The following is a 24,745-nucleotide window of genomic DNA, read 5'->3' as shown; positions in this document are numbered from 1 at the left end:
CTGTTTGTTTACTGATATTCTTTAACAAACCTTTGAAGCATTCACAGGACAGGGATAAAAGCCTAGATAAATCACTCACAAAATGGATGCTAATTACTATTAAGAAGGCAGTTGCTTGTCCTGGATACAATTTAGGGGCACCTAAATAAAAAAACCCCATACTTTTCAAATATACATTTTTATGAAAATGTGAAAATCGTGAATCCTTGACTTTCATGTTTGCAATTTCGTGTTGGTCACATTTCCATTAAAATATGTGATTGTAATATGACAAAAAAAAAAATCAAAATGCTCATGAATTCATATTTGGGGGTGAAGGGTCGAGGGGCGGAGGACTCCATGGTAAAAAACCCCCAAAGAAACCCGGAATGTCTTCACTCAAAACAAAAACATTGCTGTGTTGTACCGGAATGCAGAACTGCACCAGCAAAATGCATTTAAAATAGATTGTACCCTTCTAATATTCTTAAAAGAAAGGGTCACCTGAAGTTGATTTAGTCCTCTAAAAAGGAGAATTAAACAAAAGCCTTGCTGTTCGGGGAACAAAAACCACACAAAGAAAAGTTTCTGTCATGATCTCATCGCTATCGGTGGTACATAAGATTAGTTTTTCCTTTCACTAAAATGTGGAACCAGTCCAAGTGAAATCTTAGATAAATTTCTGCAAGACCCTGACAGACAGATTGTCACACTACCAAACACACCAAAAATAAAGCTGAACTCCAAAACATGGGGCACGCTCAGTAGCATAAAGACACAATCTAAGTAATAAACAAGTTGTAAATTTATTCCTCTCATAAAGAACATCAAGAATTTAAGCAAAATAATACAGGTGTTTTATCTTTTTGCACATGTTGCATATTTATTGCAGGTGTGACAACAATCCAAAGCCACATTTTCTGTACGGTCACTTCTTGGAAAAAACAAGTTCAGGCAGCAAGGAGTGGATGATCTAGTCTTAGATCTAGACTTAGCAAGAAAGGATACAAACACACGTCAGTTCTTGGAACGTCAACTGAACTAACTCTCTGAACTCTGTACAACTGAGGGTACACAACAACAATAAGAATACATTACGTATGCCCATGTCTTGTACTCCAGCAAAGCATCTCCGTGCCATCGCATCGATTTATTTAGGTTAGAATTTCGTGGTCAAGTTTGTACTGTAGAACAAAAAAACAAACACAAAACCCCCCAAAACAAAACGAAACATTGCTATGCCCAATCTTCAAAAAAAAAAGAAAGAAAGAAAAAGCTTTTGCACATTGAATAGTCAGTTGGAACCTAATGATGTGAAACACTGGTGAAATTCAGTTAGTTAATATCAGTAAAACATAAATGCCATTATTTATATTTTTAATATTGCGTCCCTTTGAAGCTAGGCAAGACATTTTCTTGGTCTATTTTCAGCCCCATTTCATTTGGGAAACGTCCAGAATGTGTCCTCATGAAATATTGGAACCCATTTAGATGACCTTTTACATAGCAGAGCATTGACTGTCATTTGATCCCCTTTTTAGATAACAAGACCACTCTCACACCAGAAGGTGTTTCCAGGCATGCTGGGAACAACTCCTCTCTCCTGTTTTTCCAAGTATTATTGTTCGGGTCTTTAGTTATTCTATAATTAATTAGTCATTCTCCTACCAATTTCTTCATGAATGGGGGCCAAGAGACATCTTTTGATGGCGAAAATAATTTATTCTAACTTGGGAGTTACCAAATGACCTTATAAGGGACAACAGCCTCAGGCTTGGACTTGTTGATTCTCATCCTAGTAGCAAATAGTGCTTGTGCCTGCTGGAGTTTTCCACTGGATGGGGCACAAAAGCAAACACAGAACCTTATAATCTGTAATGTTCCAAAACAGACTTACTTAGTCTTAGCTCTAACCTTCAAAACTTGAGTCTGAGTGGTGAATCAAGCCCTCGTTGTCTGTAGATTGCTCCCGCATACTAGGACAATGAAAAACCTATTGCTTCAAGCTGGCAGACCCTACTGTAGTGCAGGAAGCGTCCAAGAGATATTAAGAAGTGACCCACCAGCATTTTGTCTCACCAGCTGTCACAACAGGCAATTTCAGAAACTAAACACCACATTACTAAGACCTTTGCCTAAGACCATTGCTCAGTCCACATATTTGAGTCTGTTCCCGACAGGTACCACAGGTTCATTTTAATCTGTTCAGAAACCTGAGGAGCTGAAGCATTCCCCAGCACCAGCTGCTTTAAAGATTATATTTAATTCATATTTTCAGGTGAGAAGAATATTTCTTAAACCACATATCCAAATATTTCTTAGTAGATCTTAGGGAATCTTTCTAATGAAAGCATTTGGAATATCTACATGATTGGACAGACATCAAATTTGCACCAAGAAAGACCAAAACATGAAGAAGGAGATTTATGTTATTTAAGCAGTTATACGTACACTACTGTTTGTGTTAGCTGGTCTTACTTCACTGGTCCAGTATAGATGGTTAAGGTACATCAAGGAAGACTCTATTTACAAATTGGGTTACTTCTCTAGACATTTGGTTGGAGAATACATGTAAAAATAACAGGACTGCTTGAGAACATGAGAACTGCTTATGTGAAACAATTCTCATACCTGGAGAAAATAAATTCTCCTAATATGATTAATGTTCAAAGTTTAAGAAGGAATGTGGTATGTGTTTACATATGGTACATTCCAGAGTCCTCCTCCTGTAGAGGAATGTTCTGGATTATGTGAATGTGTGTGAATTGTCTAGATCACCGTTGCATTTTCTCCTCGGGGAGGAATCTCTTTTGAGACTATTAAAAACAGACCTTAAAACATATGTCTGGGTAATTCTTGAGTATTGTAAAGAGCTTCAAACTCTCATTGTGGCATGTGAAAAGATGCCACAATAAGGCAGGTTGGACTGGAAATATGACTGTAACCTTAGTAATAATAATGCTGCTATGTGAAGCTACCAAAGGTTTGCCAGAAAACATTTAGTCAACAAATAGCATGATGAAGACCAAGGAACACAGGATACTGTGGAAAGGTTTAGACCTGTGTCTGGCTAATAAACAATATTCCTAGATTGGGCATTTGCAGTAACATCATCATCTGAAAATGAAAAGAGTATGAAATAATACAGCCGCACACTCACGCCGGCAACCTAAGCAAGGGGAATAATGGTCAGTGAAGCTGAGAGGTTTACAGTTACCCTGGATGAGCTGCCAAGATCCTCATAGGAAGAAAATTCTGTTGGAAATCAAAGTTGAACCCCCCCCAAAAAACCAAACAAACAAAAAATAAATAATGCATGATTTGTCTCTGTTAGAAACTTTTAATGCATCAGAAACAAATAGATATCCAGATGAAACCTCTCCATTTTACTCCCAATCTTTGCAGCCAGTCCTGCCAAACCAAACAAATGGGAGAAGGTGCTCTGATTAGTTGAACATGGACAAAAGTTAGTGATTTTCTGTTACGGACAGAAAAGCCCACAAAAGTCAATGAAATAACCTAAAATGCAAAGAAATGATAAAAATGCAAAAAGAAAATAAAAACAGCATATTGTTTCTACACTGCTTTGCAGCTATGCTGACTTTTGTGGTAGTTTATCAGCATATGTACATATTACATATGTGCAATTTGTGAGACCAACATTACCTAGGTTTCGACTCCTTCTGTTTCCAGTCTTCAAATACAAGAACGGGATTGTTCTGTAAAGGTGACGTCTCTCCCTTCAAATAACAGCAAAACAAGTTCAGTTCAAAAAGTTGACGAGCTTTTATCTGGCCGTTCCTGAAAAAACTGCAGCAGCATTTTCACCTGTCGGAACCAAAGACATGTTAAGCAGGTCCAGATGGTGAGGAGCTCAAGGTAGAGTGTTTTTTTTTTTTAAGCCAAGGAGCCAGGAGATATTGCTTTTATTGTAGTCTGTTCACTCTGGTTCCAACAGTGTCTCAGAATCAATTTTCCACAGACCGCCTCACTCTAAAGTAAGGCTCTCCGTGGCCCTTCTCAGCTCTGACTCCATAATGCTGCACATGAACATACTTTGCAAACTGCATTCAGGAGTTTGATCTATTAGTCAGAGGTCAGCTAAAGGGCTGAGAGTGTGAAGTCTGAACCCTCAGGGTTTGAGATGATGAAGCCCATTTAAGCAGAGACCCCTCCTTAGGTCCCCTCTCAAAACCCACATTTATTGAAAATCCCAATAAAGGGTTTAGTTAAGTATTAATGTCCTTTGAACCCCCCCGCCCCCATCCTTTGCCTAAATCATCTGTGTCCTGCGAAACTTTACTTCGGCTTTCAGTCTTTGCGATACACTTATTTAGTTTTTAATAAGATATAAAAAAACATAAACATGGCACACGTTCCCCCAAGAGAAATCCCGCCTTATTATTTGCAAGTCAGCACGATGTTGTAGGATGGATAATATGGTGGTTGCACAATCCTCAGCCACATTTAGTCATTCCTGGGAAAAACTTGTCAAACTAAATCAGTCTAAAGCCAAATTAGACCTTTCGAAGTTTCATTTATAAGGGTATTAAAGCTGCCTTGTGCTTAAAGATTAAATCTAATGACCCAGTATGATAGATGTACCTTGAGGGCCGTGTCTGTTATCTCCCTTGATATTTTTCCTAGAACACAAGCAGAGGGAACAGCCCTTTCCACGAATCCCATATAGCAACGAACATCTAAAACCGCCATCTACACAGAAAAGACATGTCTCTGCTTGACAGTACTTTGACTACAGTTTCAGTTTGAAACAAGGTGTATCAAAAACAATGCTCAACATAATACATCACCAAACAAACAGGAAAAAAAAAATTCCAGAATCCAGTTTCAGTTAGAAAATTACACCCTTCACAGTGACTTACAACTTACAACTCAGTTGACTAAATGTCAGCAGGGTGGGAACTGTTTTCTGCCTTACTACATGGTCTTTCTAAAGTTTACTGAATCAAAATAGTAATATTAATAATAAAATCACAGTCTTTATACATTTGATTTTTGATCTCGTTATGAGAAATGCTCCAAATAAGTTAGATAAAGATCAAAACTGGCCACATTTCTGTGGATTGACTTTTATTATTGCTTGGTATATCAAACAATAAAAAGCTTTAAAGGGGCCTATCGACATGAAGTTAGCACCATATGTTTGTAATAAGTGATCTACTCAAAGAAATCCACGCAAGAACAGACTTGTGTGATTAATAAAGTGGAATGACAGAGAACAGATGTTGAACACTTTAAGCAAAGAATGTACAAAAATCTCCAGAAGGTGGAAATTGGTCAGTATTCTAAAAAAAAAAAAAAAAACCTGCTCCCCATCAGCTTTGGTCAATAATTACCAAGGAACTGCACCAGAAATGCACCATGAGGGGTAAAAACAATGAGCTATCTGAAGTCCTTCACCATCATACAGGTGCAAAACATGTACAGATGCATTTCTTAACTTCTCAGTATTGCACTGAGCCTCGTTACGATCATAATCTGGAAGGGGAAAGAACTCGGCTCAGATGAATCAAAGGAGTGATCAGAAGAGGTGTTCAAGGTCTGCTTGTAAAGAGGATTAGGAATGTAGGTGGAATTAGCACATACAGTTTTTCCACGGAAACATTGTGTAATGAAACTGCATTGGTCTGGGCACTTCTTGCAAAAGACTCCACCCCGGAAGAAAAAGCCTGCATGTCAATGTCAACAACAAGTTTGGAGGAGAAGCTGTTCTGCATATTACCCTAAAAACACCACACAAACAAAGCTGCCAGGATGCCCCAATCAATCCCTCAACTTGTATCTGAAAGAAAAGCCAATGTTTGAAATGGTGACAAGAATCTCATTTAAAGCCAAAAGGTTGACATACATTTATTAAAACAGGAAACAGCCTGACAAAAACAAACATGTAGGTTCTCTTTCTGAGAAACAGAATTACTACATCGGCTGCTGAGGAGACAAAGTTCACTCGTGTTGCTGGGATTGCTCTAAATCTTATTGGGAATTAAGCATCTCATGAAATGCCTTGGTTAGAAAAGATATTCAAAAAAAAGAAAGAAAAAGAAAAAGTGGCGCTTCAGTCTAAAACATCCATTTCTCAGTTCTTGCGTCCACTGACTTCACCAAGCCCTTCCCCATCACACGGAAGTCTTCCAGGATTGCTTCAACATTGGGAATGGTTTTTACCTCGCCCCCTGTCACCTCCACGCTGCGGGCAGCCATGTGCGACGTCTGAGAGGAAAAGTCAAAACATCAGGCAGTTAGGAATGATACAAATTTTAACACGAAGATGCCTGCAAAAAGCGTGTCCAACAGCTGAAAACAATGTTACTTATTAATGGTAGATATGATGGGCAGGGTTCTTACTTTAAAAGGTGCAGGGATAAAAGCCTTAGGTTTCCATAAGACTGAGATCACTGTTCCACCATATGGATCACAGAAGAAGAGGGCCAGGTCTTCAAATGCCTCCTGTAAAACAAAATGGAATAGATGAAGGAATGTGGTCATATTTTCCACAAAACTAAAACACTGAATTCAAAAACATGTTTTTTTGTTTTAAATACGAGGAAAGGTGTAATGCATGCAGTCTGAGAAACATTACTGAAAAATCACCCTCGGGTTTCTGGGAACAACTCCAAAAAGTATTCATACCCACTGAACTTTTCAAATTTGGACAAAATGTAACTAAAAAATAATTCATTAGGATTTTATGAGGTAGAAGACAAAGAATTTGATCTTTGTGGCCTTGATGGAATCTGTTACATTTAATAGATTTGAATAAACAAATATTTTAAGTGTGGTGTGTTTTTGATGGCTCTACTTGGATCCCCTAAGATATGCGCTAGTGAAACTAAATGCCTTCAGAAGGTACTTAATTAGAGTAAGCCAAGTTGACGTGTGTAATTTAATCTCTGTATAAACCCAGCTGTTCTAAGGACTGCTCAATCAATTGTCAATGACAAGGTTTGTTCATCACAGGAGAACCTAAAATTTAAAACAGATACGCCCTGAAGCAACAGTATTGATAATTGAAACAGGCAAGAGGCTCATGATGACTCTGTAGGAGCTGCACTATTTTGTTTGGACTAATCCCGTAATATCTCTGGGAAAACATCAAAGTCAAAAGAGAATAAATATGTCTGCAGGGCAGTTTAGAACTCACTCTGAGTTCTGTCAAGTAGAGAGACACAGGGTTGTAGTCGACGACAGGGAACGCTCCTCCAGCCTGATCTGCACCATTAGTCATCACTCCCCTGCTGAACGTGACAACGGGAGCGTCAACAGCATGTCTGAGCAGAGGAACCTGCTTCGGGTTCAGGTGAATCAAAACATCATAGGCATCAAGTGGAGGACGCATAATGACCTAAAGCACAAGGGTGAACAAAAAAAAAAAAATAGCATTAAGAGGATGTGCGTCTCTAGTCAGAACTCATCCATTTTAATAACCGTCCATGAGGAGTGTGTTTGTGTTTCAATCCAAGCACCCACCCTGACATCTTGGATCTGGCTGCCATCCATTAGCTGCTGTTCCAGAACTTTTAGGCTTTCAGCAGCCACTGTCATCACACGCTGAAGCATCTGAAGTCACATGAAACAAAGACGTTCTAGACGTAAAAGAATTTCTACTGGAATACATCTTTTATCAGTTTCCATAATATATTATTAGCACTCAAATGGACAACTATGCAAACCTCACACAGAATGATACAGATAATTGGACACTAAAAAGCAACACAAGCAAAATAATTGATCACATTCTACTTTACTGCTGTTCCAGACTGAGTAACACTTCATAAATCAAGAAAATGCCCCTTTAATCAAACAAATGTATACATTTTGAAAAGAAAATATCATTATACAATGATTTAAGCAGAATAATTCTCCCTCAAAAATAATATATTTTTTAAAACACTACAAAGCAATATTTAAAAAAATCAGCTTTGAAGACAGAAATTCTGTCAAAGTGAATATTTTAGGTTGTGATATCTATGCTATGTTTAAAACTAATGAGACATTAAAATGTTGTGATCTTGAAAACCAAACATTTCTGGATTAATGAATAATTCGTTCATGGGCTCCCCCTAGTGGTGTCTCGGAAAAACGGCAGAAACATCTGGGTATCAAGAGTTTTGCTAGTTTTGAATGACGTCACCTGGGTATGTATGTGTGAATCAGTTTGGTAGTAAACAGGCTGCTTAGTCTGTTTTTTTTTTTTGGAAATCTGCAACAGCGTGGCTTTTAATAACTAAACTTAGAATCTCACTTTTTTGTTTGAAAACTGCTTCACTTTTGAGAAACTCTGTAGCATATGCTCTCTATTACTAACAAAGATATAAACCTACAGTCACAGGCTTGAACCAGCACTTCAAGCATGCCTATTGGAGCATATCCTATCCACATTTGTGACTTTAATGTATAGAAATGTTTCTATACACATTGTTTCTATCACAAAAATTGAGTTCAATGTCAAAATTTTAATTGAAATACTTCTACGAGGATGAAAAATTGTGATGTGCTCAAATTTCTTGAGTGTTTGTCTAAAACTAAACTCCATTTCATATCTTTTGTATCAGAGTATTGTAAATATATTGTACATGTGTACATCAATACATTGGAACATCATTAAAGACACGTTTCAGAAAATCAATTTAAAAAGTGAAACTAAACTATAAGGCCAATACAGCTGTAACAGAAATCTCATTGCGTCAATGTCGTGTGCATAATGTTAACTCAGGAACTGGTTAGGGCTTGTATTCCAGATCTAAAGTAGCGTTTCATGCAGGTGATCAGCCTGTTCAGATCTGTTGAGGTGGAATGGAAACATTCAGTTTGTTTGCATTGTTTGGTTTGATGAATCATCTTCTTGAGAGTCCTGCTTAGTTGCCAAGAAGACATTAAGCTCAATACTGATACTTTTGTCATTGTGGACATGTGCCAAGTCTTCCTGGAATATGAGGTCAGCATCTATATACTGTAAAGCTCGTCAGGAGAAATACGCAGAAAAGCTGAAGTCTTCATCCCAAAAGGTCTTTTTAAGGTACAAGAAAAAAAAAAATCCTCTCAGAGCTCCTCGATCAGCACTTTATCTGTGAAAATAACTATGTATGCATAGGCATTGTTTTGGTTATTTGGGATGGATTCAACAGTTTGATGCTAAATTATGGAGTTTCTTATTTATGGGCTGGTATTGTTCCTCATATTCTTAAACAAAAAGGAAGCTGTGTCTATTTTATTTTGTTTTAAATTATTTCCCTTATGGTTTTATTTATTTCAGATGAAGCCTCCATTCACAAAGCACTGTGGTTTGTTTACCTTAAAGTGCAATCTTCCTTCTTTTTTTTTTTGTCATTATCACATTAAGGTATTGACAAAAGTGACAAAAGTGGACAGAATGACAAAAGTCATTGTGGACATGTGCCAAGTCTTGCTGGAAAATGAAGTCAGCATCTATATACTGTAAAGCTCGTCAGGAGAAATACGCATGAAGTGCCACGACTTTGGACTTGGATCAATCAGTGGAAAGCCAGCAGATAAGATGGCTTCCTACAGAATGTCCTGGATTCGTCTGTGTGAAGGGATTCCTATAGAACAGACTCCAGTGGTGTTTCTTTACACGTTTTCTCTCCACTCAACATTCCATTAATATGCTCGGATAAAGCACTATGCAGGGTGGCAATGTGGGTTGTCTTACAGCAAGACGGTCCTGCGTTTAAATACTGACCTAGAATCTTCTTTAGCACTGACCTTTTGTGTGTCTTATCCTGCCTGTGGAAGGTATCCATGACCATTTACTGAATTACTGTCAAATTAAGAGTTTTCACTATAAGTACGTGTCGCAACATTTCAGTATGAAAAATGTCTGTTTAATATGTTTTATGCAATATTCATATTTTCAGAGAGAATTAATGATTGATTTTCAATAGTTGCCAAACACAAGATAATTAATAGAAATAAACATTTCAAATAACATGTAAATAAAACTGCAGTACCAGGGAGACAGCAAGGCAGTCTGTCTAAAATGATCTTTGTTATACCTTACTAAAGGGATATTCTGCAAACCTCTTTATGAGATTACAGTAGATGAGGATACCATACCATTTCCTCACAATGACTTCACTGTAAACACGTCACAGCTCTAAGATCCTGCTTTTTTGCCAGCGGTATAAAAGAGAAGGTCGCTTATTGAGACTGCATTTGTTGGAGGGTCAAGGTTGGAGAGCACAGGAAACCTATCTGGGTCACTATGGGAGGAGGCTGGGCTCTTTTCTGTTATTTGCAACTTTGCGCCACTGGACTCTTCGCTCAGACTCAAGCACATGAGTACAAAACAAAATATTTAACTTACTTCACTACGACAGAGGACGGCAATGAAAGGCAGCTGGTGAGCTACAAGTTTTCCTATCACCTTTATTTGACACTTGACATAGGTTCATGCTATTAGGAAGAGGGGAGTAATCTTACTCCCATTTAAATGATTAAATTCTGGTTTTTGCAGATCAATGACTTACATCAGGTTTTGGAAAGACTTCAACACAATCAATTCCCAGCTCTAAGAAAAAAACACAGCTATCTGCCAGCGGTGAGAAATGCAACAAGCCAGTCTGATTAAAAAGCATTTACTAAACAAAGCTTTTGTTTATTGAGGATCAATAAAGTATATCCTATTCTATTCTAACTTGTGTTGCTTTATTTCCAGTGTGATCCAGGAGAACAGTGTGCTTTAAGAAAAGGATCCAGGATTGGAAAACTATGTGACTGCTCACTTCCCAGAACATGCAACTCCTTTCTCCACCGCTGTTTATAATTCTCAGCATATTTAAAAAAAGTCTAATGAAGAAGTTGTACACTTTAAAAAATGTGAAAATAACTAAAATATATACATGTATTGTAAGTATCCAGCCTAGCCTGACTCTTTACTTTTCATAAAAGCTATTAAATGAGCTGTGGCAGTTATGTTTTAGCTGACCTGCACGCTGGGTGCCCGTCTGGTCCACAAAGACATCTTTTTGTCTGTAGGCGTTGCTATAAACATGATGGGCAGAGACTCTCTGGAGGCCATGAAGTCATTCTTGATCTCTGTGTACTCTGCGGCTGCACGTGACAGAGAGGTGAACAACAATTCAACTTGACATAGAAACATTGGCTCATATAGGCAGGATGTGACAGCGTGCCAGGAGTGTAAACAGAAAGAGGTCAGCAGGGGTTTTGCGGTTGAGAAACGGGGGTGTGTGTGAGGGAAAACCTGCCTGTGAGCTGCTTGTTGAGGTTGACTACCAGCGGGTTGTTCCGCCAATCAAAGGCAGAGAGCAAACGAAGGAATCGGAGGAAACCCGCCTGCGGAGAGCTGAGGAAGAGGGAGAAATTCATACACATGACCTACTAAACAAAGCAGGCCAACTGCTGGGAAACGTGCAATCCCAAGAGTCAGACCGATGATTAAAAAGTAGTATTAGCATTTACCCTGGAGGAGTAAAGGGGGTAGGCTGCAGGAAAAGCGATGCCACCAGCAGATCCGCCGTGTCCTCTGTGATGTCTTCACTGAAGAGCTGAGCCGCGAGCCAGCGCTTAGCCAGGCGACACACGGCTCCGAAACATGGCTGCTGCTGCTGGAGACTTCAAACAACAACAACAACAAAAGAGATGAAAAGCAGATACATGTGAGCATGTAGGACAATAGTGAAGAAACTGGAAAGAGAAATGACCCACAACTACCACATAAAAAATTCAAAAGACATTTAAAAAATAATAATAAAAACACACATGAAAGATCTCTAAACTCGAGTTTCTAATGCAAACTCAACAAACGTACCCATGCAATGTGCTTGTAAGGAGAGGCTTGTGAATAGTGGCCATCTCCAGAACCTGAGCCTCCTCATTGTCCCTGACAACCAGCAGGCCTTCAGCATTCACACTCTCCCTCAGCACCTGAGGCTCACGGTGGTACGCCACCTGGATCCGGAACACCAAACCATCCTAAAAGCAAAAATATTTTAAAAATGCTTAAAAACAAAATTACGCCACTTATTAAACAGCATGCCAGACAGATTATGATATCCAGCCAGCAGTTTTGATCAGATATAATAACTTTGCAAGCAAAATCTACATAACTCCAAATAGCAAAACTTCAATAGGACTTTAAAATGACAGCAGTATATACCTTCCACACGTCCAAGTGAGTGGGACAGGGCAAGCAGGTATAGTTGTGGTGCTTCTTAAGCATCTCTGCCAGGCTGATGTGGAAAGCAGCTCGAATGTGGCGGATTGCAGTTCGGTCATGAGGCCATTTGCCACTCCCCTCCATGTGACAAATAACTGCAAGAACAAAAAACAGGAGCATATGGGATTATAAAAATGCAAGGAGTAATCAAGTATACACATCCCTTATGTTATTTTTTTTTTTTACATTCTGCCCATTATAACCCCAAACTTTGGTGTGTTTTACTTGAGTTTTATGAGTTCAACACAAAATAGCACATAGGAAAACAATGCTTGGTTACAAATACTTTTTTACAGTTAAAAATCAAAACAGTGTAGTGTATTTATACTCAGTTCTCCTGAGTTAATACATCGTAAAACCACCTTTGATTGCAATTACAACTTCTGGACACTTGGGGTCGCTGTACAGGGTGTACTACTCCAGAGTCATCATGGCCCTCTTGTTTTTTTTCTCTAATTTATGTGCTCATATATTCTGAGATTAAAAATTGCACACAGGAAGACCATCTACCCATTAGATGACTTTTGAAGGTAATGGGTTACACTACCTTTCATTTGGGTATAACAGATGAGGACCTGAGTACAAAGATAAGCTACTATATCAAACTCTTATTAAAGAAAAAAAAAGGAAATAAATTAGTAAGTGTGAAAACAGCTAAAATCCTGTTCAAGCCAAAACTTCACAAAAAACTCATGTTTAATTAGAAGAAATGAAGTTATGCCTATGTTTGGAAAAAAAGAGTCATAACTAACAATTAAGGCCCAGGTTACATTTATGCAACCATCACACGCCATTGTAAGTAATTTACAACAGAAAACTTCTTCAGCAACTGCTGGATGTCTCTGCACCAACCTGTTATGGGGGTGAGATAATGTGGACAAGGTTTGCCTTCCTTTGGGACCAAGAACCTACAAGTCTTTTCTCGCTCAAAGAAGGAATAGTCCAGCCTCACTGGCTCTGGAGGAAAAACCTGGAAAGCAAAGCTCAATAGTTAGAACTACAGGGGAAGCAAAGTTCATCTAAACATTAAAAAAGTAGAGATGTTTGCTATTATAGATGACAAGTATTACCTGTGTGTACCTAAGGGCAGGGTGGGCTCCCTGGACTGCAGTAATAGAAAGTGGCAGACCTTCCAGTTTCCACAATTTCCTGCTCAGATCATCGTACGACTGCACAACGACTAAACTCTCCTCTTCCCCAGTACTAGGTACCTAAAACGCATATCATTGAGCAGACTTTAAAAAGTCTGATCTGAATAAATCTAATAAAGCAAACACATGAAATTGTTCTAAAAAGCAGTTACAAGCATATTGTAACACATATGTAAAACAATATAAATATTGTGTTTCATTTTTTTTCTTTTAAAGAATCTTTAGCACTTTCGTGAACTAAGATATATACTGGATTTCCAGCTGGACGAATCTAAATGCAAGTGGCCAACAAGAAGGTTTTACTTTTTGGCCTATTCACACAAATATTTTATTGTGAATAATATACAGAAAGAAAATCCAATTGAACTAAGATGAACTGGCAGCAAATGCTACATGTCATAGCTAGGTGTTGGCCAGTAGGAAGTTCTTACACTAAGACAACAACAACAAAAATTTGACCTTAAAACAAAAATAATAAAAACATTATATTATCAATCATTTAAAACAAAAAGCGACAATTCTTCATACTTCTCCAAAAATAATAGGACATTATTGGTATTAATGATATCTATGTAATCGTTGCTTAATGTCATCTGTAACGTTTAGTTACAGATGACAATTTTGATAAACAAATTTGATTGGCACTGTAAAATGTGCGCTATGAATAGATTTCACTTAAATAATAATAATAAAAAATTCGAGTTAAGCTAAGGCTTTGCAGCTTTTGTAATGAAAATAAAGGTTCAATCTCAAATATTTACCTCATTTCCTGTTGTGATGACGTCATCTACCATGGTCCCGACAAAACGCACACAGGACTCTGGGATACCTGCGTGTCTGATAGAAAAACAAAAAGGCTTTGTTGTTCATTTTTTAACATACAACCCGTGAACAGAAGATTTGCTAAAAAAAAAAACAAAACCTTTGGACGTTTTACTCCCTTTGTTTGCCAGAGCCGTCTAGAGCCGCAAGAGGGGGCGTCACCACGGCGAGCTTGGCTTTTAAATTGTGATTTAAAAGGATGAAGCGCACGGTGAGGAGACGGAGCTCCGCGTGGAGCTATTTTGAACAAGTGGGCGCGAACTTCGTCCGCTGCAAGAAATGCGACGCCGAACTCAAGTATTGCGGCGGAGCCACCAGCACCATGATATCCCACATGGCCGCGAAGCACCACGTGTCCATTCCGCTGCGGTCCGCAGCCAGGGGCTCTTGGAGCGAGACGCCGCCGAGCTGGAGGGCTCCGGACACCGAGGAGGAGAGCGCATTTAGCCCGGAGCGGGAGCCCTCGGAGAGGAGGAGAAGCAAGCGGAGCTCCGTGTGGGACGTTTTCGTCAGAGTGGACGAGGAGGTCCACTGCAAACTATGCGACACTAAGCTGAAATACATGAGCAGCACCACCAGCATGATGTACCACATTAAAAACAAGCACACAGAGAACCCACAGAACAACAGCGTGGCCATGCCTACGCAGGCGCAGGTAACTAAACTCGTCACTAACATGATAGAGAAGGACATGTTTCCCATCAGCGTGGTGGACGGGGACGGCTTCAGGGAGCTGCTGGCGGATATTGTGCACAGCTGTAATGTGCCCTCTGCTGATGAGATCACAAGCAGTATTGAATGCCATTATCATGAGAAGGCAGCAGACCTCAGGATGAGGCTGGCTACAGTGGAGAAAGTGGCTCTCACTGCTGATTTTTGGACAGCCATGCCATCTCAGAAGTACGTCACAGTGTCCTGTTCATTCATAACTGAGGACTGGCAGGGAAAGTCAGCTGTGCTCCATACACACAAGCTGCCCTCAGGAGGACAGCTCACGGCAGAGTGTGTCGCAGAGAAGCTGTTCAGTACAACACAGGCCTGGACAATTGCAGGAAAAGTTCCTGCATGTGTGCATAACAACAAAGAAAACATCCAATTAACCCAGGGTGTTGCCCAGGTGACCTGGAATTACATCTCTTGCTTCGCCACAACGCTGCAGCTCGCCGTCTCCGATGGGCTGAGTGAGGACGTTCTCCAGATCATCTCAGCCGCAGGGAGACTGGTCCGACACTTCAGCCACAGCTCGCAGGCGGCCGAAGCCCTGAAGGAGAAGCAAGCGCAGATGTGCCTGCCGCAGCACAAGCTCATTAGGTCCAACAGAGCCAGGTGGGACACGGTCTGCGACATGTTCCAGTGCTTGCTGGAGCAACGATGGGCGATTAAAGCCGTCCTCTCAGACCGCACAGTCACCAGCAAGCATGAGGCTCAGACCCTGGAGATTGGAGATGACTGCTGGCAAGTAATAGAGAACTTCACACCGGTCCTGGCGACTCTGAAATGGGCAACGACGGTCATATCTGCCGAGACAGAGGTGTCCATTTCAAACATCTACCCGATAACGTTTAGCCTCATCCAGACTCATCTCGTTCCAAAAGAAAACGACGTTGATCAAGTCTCAAGTTTCAAACTTGCAGTGCAGAAATCTCTAAGAGATCACATGAAGGTATTCTGTCTTTAAATCTCCATTTTTATCTTAAAGTACAAAAATTCTCTGCACAATTATTAAAGTGATTTTACTATTTGCAGGTGGACTCCAGTGATTTGGCTTCCAACCCGGCTCTGATCGCCTCCATGCTGGATCCTCGCCACAAGCACCTCAATTTCCTGATGCCAGCAGGGAGGCTGGCTGCCAAGGTGAAGCTGCATGAGCTCGTCTCGAAGCTGGATGCCAGCGCAGCTAGCCCCAAAGATGAACAACTGGAGACTGAGGTGACACCTGACCTCAGCCAGATGGCCACAGCCAGAAAACCACCAAGCGACACCAAAAACACCATGATGTTGCTTCTAGGAGACAACTACAGCTCGTCTTATGCCACGGACTCTGAAGCTCAGGTAGATTACTACCTGAGAGACATCGCTCCCTCGCTCGACATAAACCCTCTCGACTGGTGGAGGCTGAATGGACCGAGGTTCCCAAAACTGGCAAGTCTGGCGAGAGAGTACCTGTGCATACCGGGCGTGTCGCTGCCGTCTTTGTTATCAGATGTGGGGCAGAGCTTTGCAGCGATGCGAATAAGGCTTAACCCAGAGCATGTAAACATGATGGTCTTTCTGAACAGAAATGCATCAATATAGCAAGGCAGGGATGCACTGAATGCCTGTTGCAAAATTTAGAAGCAAAAAGCAGAGATGTAATAAAAGTATTATGTTAGTTGCTGCATGCAAACTATGACAATAAATTTTTTTAAGATGCCATTTTTATGAAAATGCTACATATGAGCTCATTGTCTGGGTTTAGAATATTTTTTTCCAATAGTGGAAAAACGGGCTGCACTGTTGCCTTGCAGCAATGGGCTAAGGGTGTAAGAAAATGGATGGATGGTCAAAAACTCAATTTGTTTTTCCTTATCTATTAAATAAATTCATGTTCAGAAGAAAATTTTCATCTGCTGAAAATTCAATGTGATTGTGTTTAAAAATAAAGTGCAAGAACTGTTGAACGAAGATGAAAATCTGCAGCTGAATCTGTTTCAGCAAGACAACATGAGTATAATTAATAAAGCAGCACAATTTTTTTCAAGAGAGGCAAATTCAAATCTCAACTTTTTCATAGAAGTCACTGCTAGGTGAAAACAACAGTATATAAAATTCATTGGTTTGACTGTAATGTTGCATTTCACGTATTTCCACATGAACATTTCTCTGGTTTCTACCTGTCTGAAGTCATTGCATGAAGCTAAAAATGAACTGGGTGGAATTTTGTTTTTCCGCCACAAAAAGAATCAGCTGGTTAAACGATGACAAGATGAACAACATATGAAGTCAGCTGCTTAGTAATTCTGCAAACCTGTTTTTGTTTTACCTTTTAGTTTAAACAGTTTATTTTCACTAAAATTGCAGGAATTGAAATCTGTGACTGAACATGAATGATCTGATCAAAGGGCCAATTTTATTTTTTGTGAGGTTTCATGAAGCTACCAGTAATTATTCCCTTACCTGCAGAAGATTTACGACATCACAGTGAAGTTATAGACAAGTTAATTCTCAGAGTTGTGGAAAGCCGATGGCTAACAAATAAAAGAATTATATAATTTGCATATAACCCAATATTAGCCAAGATTAACCATTTACCATCTTTAAAAGAAACAATCCTTAAGTTTGTTGCCATTTTATCTGCATCCATCTACTGCAAAAAACCTTTATAAAGAAAACCTCTTGAGTTTGCATCAAGCTGTCATTTATGCAAAAGCATTGAAACAGTCCTGTGCTTTTACAGGTAGCAGTTGGATAGAATTGAGGGCCTAAAGTGATGCAATTTCATTTAAAACAGACTTCATTTGGCTAAGAAAACAGCAACAATCTTCATGTCGTCCTCCACTGGAAATGTAGATTATTGTCATCCATTAATGTAATTCTGTATGTCATGTCTTTGCACATTTTCAGGTTGAGTTTATAATAATCAATAAAAATGGGGGACCCTGTTCGCCTAGCTGTGAAACTCCTACCATTCTGGGGATTTTACTTTTTGAAAGAAAACTCACTGTGGTGTACAACCTTTCAATTGAAACAAAACTGAATCTGGTTACAAAGTGGATAAAACTGCAGACTATAAATTGGGATAAAAACCACAGGAAAAAATACATGATCTATTTCTAGAATTGTAACGTAGTTAAGCTGAAAGTTATTCCTACATGTGGCAAATTTAGATTTAAATTCTTTCAGCCAAGAAATTGGTTTCTGAAAGGAAAAGAGACATGTATGTCTGAAAAGACTGGAAAACTATGTGAAAATTTTAATTAAAAATGGATACCATTCTCAATTAATGAAAAAAACTTTATTGGCAATATAATGACCAGATCCTTCCTATAATTGCTGACCATAAATGAGCTTTATGCACATTTCCACTGGGATTTTTGTTAACACTTATCATCAGCTCCTAGTCTTTGAAGTTCGAAGACCTCCTTGCCATCACCCTAATCTTTTAATTCCATCCACAGATTCAGGACTCTGGCTGGGCTACTCCAAAATATTAAATATTCCTTCCAGTCATAAGAAACGTAGTAAAGTAAATCTAAATCTGCTAGAAGTATGAATTACTTTGGCCTTATTAACATGAAGAAATGTGTGAACCAAACAAAAGAACCGCATTTCTACTAGTGATTACTATCAACCCTGTTAAAGTGGCATACATACAGCTGCAGTAAGTGTGTGATGATCTGATTGGGGACCAGCCTCTTTTGGTACGCGCTCTTTCCGTCCCACAGCACCGCCTCGGTGATGGCGCCATCCTGGAAGCGACGCAGCTCGGAGCGAGAACCCCACAGCTGACGGAACTCAGCCGCCTGGGGGAGAGATGGCACACCGCTTTCTTCTTTTTAAAGTTAAAACATCAAATTTCATTTAAAAGGAAAGGGAACTAACTAAACACACCTAAAGAATTTACACAAATTCCTCTGTAAAAAACTCTTACTGTTGATGTAAAATAATGAAAAATAATGTTTATTATAAGGTTTTTATGTAATCTGAAATCTTAATCGTTTAAAATTCAAGATTTTATTAATATATCTCAAACACAGAAAAACATGTTTTTTTTAAATATTAGTGTTGCAACATCTAAAGTCTCCTTAGTGGTGACAAATGACCATAAGTCTTTAGCCTCGGTAAGGAATAAATGATTACTTCCATAATTACCTTGGGGCTGTCTGCAGGTGGCCCCCTTTCCAGGACAGAAGCTGCTAGCTCTGGATTCAAGAGCAAACCAAAGGAAAGGGGAGGCTGAGCCTTGTACTTTGGTGTTTCTCTCTCCACAGACCACTTTAAGAAAAGAGAGAAAAAATACATAAGCTCATATGATAGCCAATATTTTACTCGACTAGGTTTAGAGAATTGTCCAACCTCTGGGTCAGGAGACAGGGAGTGGGTGAGGAGGTGAATCCTTTGGTTGAGTCCTTGTTGGAGCAGCGCCAGAAGAAACGGCAGCACGGTCTGGACATAATTCCCACTGTGGTCCATTAACTCACTGAGCAGATTCTGTTTCTTGCAGCTAGCCTGAAGCTTCACCAAGTCACATAACCTGAGTGGGGGTTTAATAGAACAGTTCTTTTCTTAAGTTGAGTTAAAAAAATAAAAAAATCCTGAAGTGAATAACTAAGGTGTGTAATCAAGCCTCTGATTTACTTTTTATTAAAAATGCAACACAGCACAAATCTTGTGTAGTGGAAAAAGGATAAGTGGTAAAAAATCTTAAAGTGTGGCACACATTTGTATTCAGAGCCTTCACACACAATGTTTAGGTGGTGAACTCTGAATTTGTTCATATTTTCAACAAATGAATTCATTTTAACCCAGCTGAATTAATGGTAGCTGTGGTTGTAATGTAACAAAACACTTTTGCTGGGTACTGTAGATAGATTGGGTTGGAAGAGCTCAAACATACTGGAAGACACAGTCGCTCGTCCTGATCATTGGTTTGGGAGTCATGAGGAGGCAGTGGAAGCCGTCCACCGTTGGGTCGTCCCAGAACTGCATTGAAACAGATGCCTCGTGCTGCAGCTGGACACCAAAAACGTCAAGCCAGGTCACTTAACGTCACTGGGTACAAACATTGTAACTTAACCAGCTTTTGATATTAGAAGTACTTGCCTGTTTATAGGTGGAAGCGGTCATGTCTGCACACATGTTAAGATGCCCTGACGGGTCAACAAACACAACCTGGAAAGCGTTGTGGAACTCAGCAAGAGACGGCTGCAGGAAAAAAAAAAAAAAAGACAAAGAAGAAAAGAAAAATATTAGATTTTGAAAAGTAAAAGTCTGGACAAGTGAACCGTTTCACATTTGAGTTAGGTCTCACAGCTGTGGAGTCAGGATCCTTGGCTAGGCTTATCCCGCTCACAGACAGGTCCGTGGAGGCTAAAAAGTGAAGAAGAATTTAGTATTCCCAACAATCTCACACTGGAATTTAAGTCTCAGAAACCAAAATCAGATCTAACTTTACCTAGGAAATTCAAGCTGTTTCGAAGCAGCTGATAGGCTGTCATGGTGTTACTGATCCTGTGATTCATCAACAGGTAGGCCAGCAGCATGGAGGCGAGGAATCCATTGAAGCAACCAGCACCCTACAAGTCATTTTGACAAAAATACAGTTGTCATGCCTTGAATAGATAAGCAATATGAAAAGCATGTAACCCATGCAGTGCAAACTGCCAACCTGGTCCAGCTCTCTTTGATGAAGCCAGACTTTCAGCAACGCTACTCCATCAGAAAAAGCCGAGCACTGAGAGCCGATGGCAGACAGAAACTGGAGGTGAGCCCTGGGCAATAAATCTCCCAAAATAGAGCAGTTGTAGTGTGGAGTCGGAGGTTCGCTGTTTTCTGAAACACAAATAAATCAGAAACATTTGATAATCAGACAAATCTTAATGAAGCTGAGGAAAACTACATGCTCACTGTCAGAATCAAGTTTCTGGCAAAATACAGATTTTGGACCATTCACATGAAAAAGATAGAGTTCATTCCAGAAGCTTCATGTGAATCTGCTTTATCAGTTCCAAAATGGGTTTTAACACATGCTTTGGATTTTTGTCCTGTTGGAGAAGCCAACCATGTCAAAGTTTCAATCATCTGACCCAAAACGTCACCTTTGGACGAAAACAATATGGAGATTTTTGGCCACAACAGTAGTGAAAGCATGGTGAGTGGTACATGCTGCCAGTGGTACTACTGGATTTGACCAGAAAAGTGTCATTCTGACCCTCATAGAAAACATACTGCAATAAATTCTAACGTGTAAAGCCATTTTAGGTTAAATGCCCTGAAATTGTATTATTGTCAAACCTGACACAAAAATGGATGGACAGATCAAAACCTATTAGTCAAACTACTGATAATCAGGGGGAAAAAATGTGGTTATTATATTTAATAGATGGGAAATAATTTAATTTAAATAAATGGCATCTCTACCGTCGTGGGAAGCCTGCAGTCCAGTATACCACTCTGTCCTGATGTTATTCCTCTGGGGGTGGAAACGACTGGGCTTGAAGAACCCAGGAGGTGGGCAGGCATGAACACAGACGGTGAAGCTCGAAGAGTCTTTGCCTGGAACCCCCCCCCAAAAAACAAACAAAATAAAAACCCAAACAAAAGCAAAAGGTCACCAAAACGCATCTGATCTCAGATAATATATTCAACACAATATAAACAACATCATTAAAATCTTGAAGAATTTTGTGAAGTAGGCAGTTCATCTAAAATTACTTACCAGGGGGACTCAGCAGCAGGACCGGTTTGAGTCTGTTCCCATGGAGACAGGAATAACGCAACTCCCCGACGTCAGAGGAGGATCTCAGGTGTTGGGCAAGTCCTGCAAGATAGAGGGCCCTTTTCCTTGGATACCTCTGGTTTAAGAAATCTTTTGGGTGCAAAACATCCTAACAGGAAAGAATAAAATGAACTGTTGTCAATAAATCAAGATTTTTATTCTACATCTATAATCAAGTCAGGATCAAACCAACATTGAGGCTTTAAGGGATGGTCTTACAGCTGGGATTGTAGCAGCGAGGTCCACCTTGATGTGTGGCTTAACACAGGTGCCAAGGGGGTAGCTCCCGATCAGGTCAACGGATGCTGGAGGGGCCATGTGAAACTTTCCCTTTGTGACTTTGGGCACCAGGAGAAAAGGAACCTTAACTGTACCAGACAGCCACGACAAATCGCTTACCTGAGCACAGAGTAAAAGATGGTGTGACAAATCTGATTGCACATGATTAAGTGGTGCAACAGAGATAATACATAATACTCTGTGTATAACTGAAGTCTGTTCACTTTTCAGAACAATACACACCTCAACCTTTGGTGACACTGGCACAGTCTCGAGCAGCTTGGTGACGGTCTTTACAAAAGAGTCGATTTGCTGTTTCCTCCGTTCACTCAGGGAAACCTCTTTCAGCAGCTCCTCCATCTGTTATTAATGAAACGTGTAAGATAGTGTTTATTTATTTACAAAAAAAATCTTTCATGCATTCAAACACAGTGAAAAGTGCCACACAAAATAGGCACCGACATAAAGTCATTCAAATGGAATGTACACCTTTGTAATAATAAATTTGAATTAGTTCAAATTGTTCAAAACTGCAATTCATATATTTAAATAAATATAAAATTTTATAATTATAGCAAAAATAGAAATAAAATAACAGGAATATCATATGCTGATGTTGTTTAATATGTAGACCTTAAAAATTACATAAATTACTATCTAAAACTTTCTTTTCTTAAAAAAGGGTTAAAAGTCTACATTAAACTGTAATTGCATCAAATGCTGCTTTTCCACATATAATTACATCAGCCCGCATGTTTTCATACAATTAAACGATATAAAATAACATATCGTTTAAAAAGTTATTATATTATAATAACTTCAGTAACATTAAATATTAATGTGTCATTCCTTGGTGATCTAAATCCAGATTTAGATCAGCCCGCCTAATCGGTGATTTAAATCGGTGATCCCGATTTAGATTCTGTTGTTTGAGATCAACAAACAGAATCAGCATCCTGAAGCAAGCATCATTTGTAACCTGGAGCAAAATTAAAAAAAAATATATAGCACATAGAAGTGAATTAGAAAGTGAAGTGGGGGTGAGATTCAAAAGCTATCCATCGTGGTCAGTTGACTGGTAGGTTAAAGACAGACTTGACTGGTCGCCAACCAGGTTAAGACATTTCAATGAGGTTTATGACGAGCCTGGCTATCAAAACAGCGGTCAATCAAAACAGAAATACAAAAACAATCTGATCTTCCAGGCTGATTCAGAGTGAGAGAAACAGGACAGAAGCCTCTCACCTGCATCTTAAGAAGGCTGCAGTGGAACAGACTTTCGGCTTCTTTTAGGTGATTTAGCTCCTCAGCTGTTGGTGGCCTATATAAATCATTCCGGGATAGTTTCACCGGATGGTAGACCACCTCCTCCTCTTCACTGGCTTTCATCCTTTTGGGTTTTTTCGGAGCACCAAGCTGCTCCTCTTCATCACCATGGGGGAAATCAGATGGATGCATCTGGAGAACAAACAACAATGGATCAACTTCAACGTGCTGCAATATATAAAGACACAGACGCATCTCAATAAATTAGAGTACCATGAAAAAGTTTTACTTCAGTCAAACTTTAATGTCCCCCACACACACATATATATATATATATATATGCCATTGAAAGAAAAATTTTAATATAGAAATTTTATATTATGGCCAACACATGACCACTGACTTTAAAGTTGTCCAGTAAACGGCCATTCACATCTTTATTAAGGAGGTAACCCATAAAAAGCAATAGCTAAAGAAGCTATTTATTCAGAGAGATTCCCAGTATAATAATGGGAAGTTGAGTGGAAAGAAAAACTGCGTTCTAAAAAGGCGTCCAATTAAGGATAGTTGGAGTCTTGAGAGCAATGGATAGTATTCCAACTTGCTGAGACACTAAATTCTGTATTATATTTTTCTGTACTTTAATCCCTAATTATACATGTTAACAGAACTAGAGGTTCAGTCTGTGTGTATTCAGTCTATTCATTGTGAGTTTTACATACTGAAACAACTTAACTTTCCAAAATATTCTAATTAAAACGAGGTACTAGCTTTGATATCTAGCATTTAAAAACTATTCCAGTAAAAAAGTAAAGGTTTGCATTGGACAAAAATGTGAATCAAATTATGATAAAATCAGATGAAAAGAGATTTGATTTTCTTTTCTATTTTTTTTGCACGTCTCCCATTGTTTTTTCTGAGTCTTCCGAAAGAAAACTAGAACTTTTTCTCAGGTTGCCTAAAAGTGGTAAATATGGTATTTGTATGACAAACAAATGAAGTGAATCAGAGTGATACTCAGAGAGCAAGGAGAGAGAGAGCGAATGGGGAGAGAGGAATAAATAAAAGCTTGTTGAATAGCTGCTCAAAAGCATGGAGACATTACAAGTTATCGCAGGAAAAAGCAATCTCTCAGCAACAGCACAACACTGACAATTAGCTCCCATACTACTAAATTAAACATATTTGAATCAGACAACTCTTACCTCTACAGGCTCTTCTGTTACTGTCTGCTTCTTTTTCATGTTGTAAACTGTTTTGTCGCAGGAATGAGGTAAACACGTCTGTAAGAAATACAGCTTAACACAGCTTCCTCTTCATCATGGTCTCACATGTGCCAAGGGATCGTCTAACGTGCTATATGTGAAACTAGTTCTCTGATTGGTTCAGAGAAACGGTGGGAGATAGCGATTGGCTTTTTCCTATCAGCCTTCACGCCTACGTCAGCAAGATAGGTTGCACGAGCACCGCTCTGGTGTCAGAGTATCCATTCATGAAACTGAGGGAATGTGGCTTTTACTAAATGATTTCGGACAACAAAATGCTTTTATCTTT

At 39.3% G+C, this 24,745-nt stretch overlaps 2 protein-coding genes and 1 long non-coding RNA gene across 4 annotated transcripts; 1 reads left to right on the top strand and 2 right to left on the bottom strand.

The window, feature by feature from the left end:
• Positions 1-766: 766 nt before the first annotated feature.
• On the bottom strand, positions 767-5,530 carry LOC114154860 (uncharacterized). Its single transcript, XR_003597632.1, has 2 exons — positions 3,646-5,530; positions 767-3,390 (listed from the first exon to the last, which is right to left on the bottom strand). It is a non-coding gene; the product is annotated as an uncharacterized LOC114154860 (long non-coding RNA).
• A 289-nt stretch (positions 5,531-5,819) lies between these two features.
• Positions 5,820-24,532, bottom strand: nol6 (nucleolar protein 6 (RNA-associated)). 2 transcript variants are annotated; one of them, XM_028034302.1, is made up of 26 exons: positions 24,397-24,532; positions 23,171-23,419; positions 22,169-22,285; positions 21,866-22,045; positions 21,587-21,755; positions 21,289-21,423; positions 20,537-20,700; positions 20,324-20,444; positions 20,180-20,238; positions 19,972-20,073; positions 19,766-19,881; positions 19,225-19,402; positions 19,021-19,143; positions 18,523-18,671; positions 14,109-14,184; positions 13,267-13,407; positions 13,049-13,166; positions 12,137-12,291; positions 11,789-11,952; positions 11,440-11,592; positions 11,226-11,323; positions 10,946-11,070; positions 7,468-7,557; positions 7,142-7,342; positions 6,346-6,447; positions 5,820-6,210 (listed from the first exon to the last, which is right to left on the bottom strand). In XM_028034302.1, the coding sequence occupies exons 1-26, from the start codon at positions 24,433-24,435 to the stop codon at positions 6,061-6,063; spliced, it is 3,474 nt and encodes a 1,157-aa protein (XP_027890103.1). In that variant the 5' UTR covers positions 24,436-24,532; the 3' UTR covers positions 5,820-6,060. The 2 variants fall into 2 exon arrangements, with proteins under 2 accessions (XP_027890103.1, XP_027890104.1); XM_028034303.1 differs by having other exon boundaries at positions 23,171-23,383.
• Positions 14,173-17,833, top strand: LOC114154859 (zinc finger BED domain-containing protein 1-like). The gene is made up of 2 exons (XM_028034304.1): positions 14,173-15,832; positions 15,916-17,833. The coding sequence occupies exons 1-2, from the start codon at positions 14,369-14,371 to the stop codon at positions 16,462-16,464; spliced, it is 2,013 nt and encodes a 670-aa protein (XP_027890105.1). The 5' UTR covers positions 14,173-14,368; the 3' UTR covers positions 16,465-17,833.
• Positions 24,533-24,745: the final 213 nt, after the last annotated feature.

The sequence above is a fragment of the Xiphophorus couchianus genome, chromosome 12 (assembly GCF_001444195.1).
Source record: "Xiphophorus couchianus chromosome 12, X_couchianus-1.0, whole genome shotgun sequence".
NCBI lineage: Eukaryota > Metazoa > Chordata > Actinopteri > Cyprinodontiformes > Poeciliidae > Xiphophorus > Xiphophorus couchianus.
This window is presented reverse-complemented; position numbering and strand designations above follow the sequence as displayed.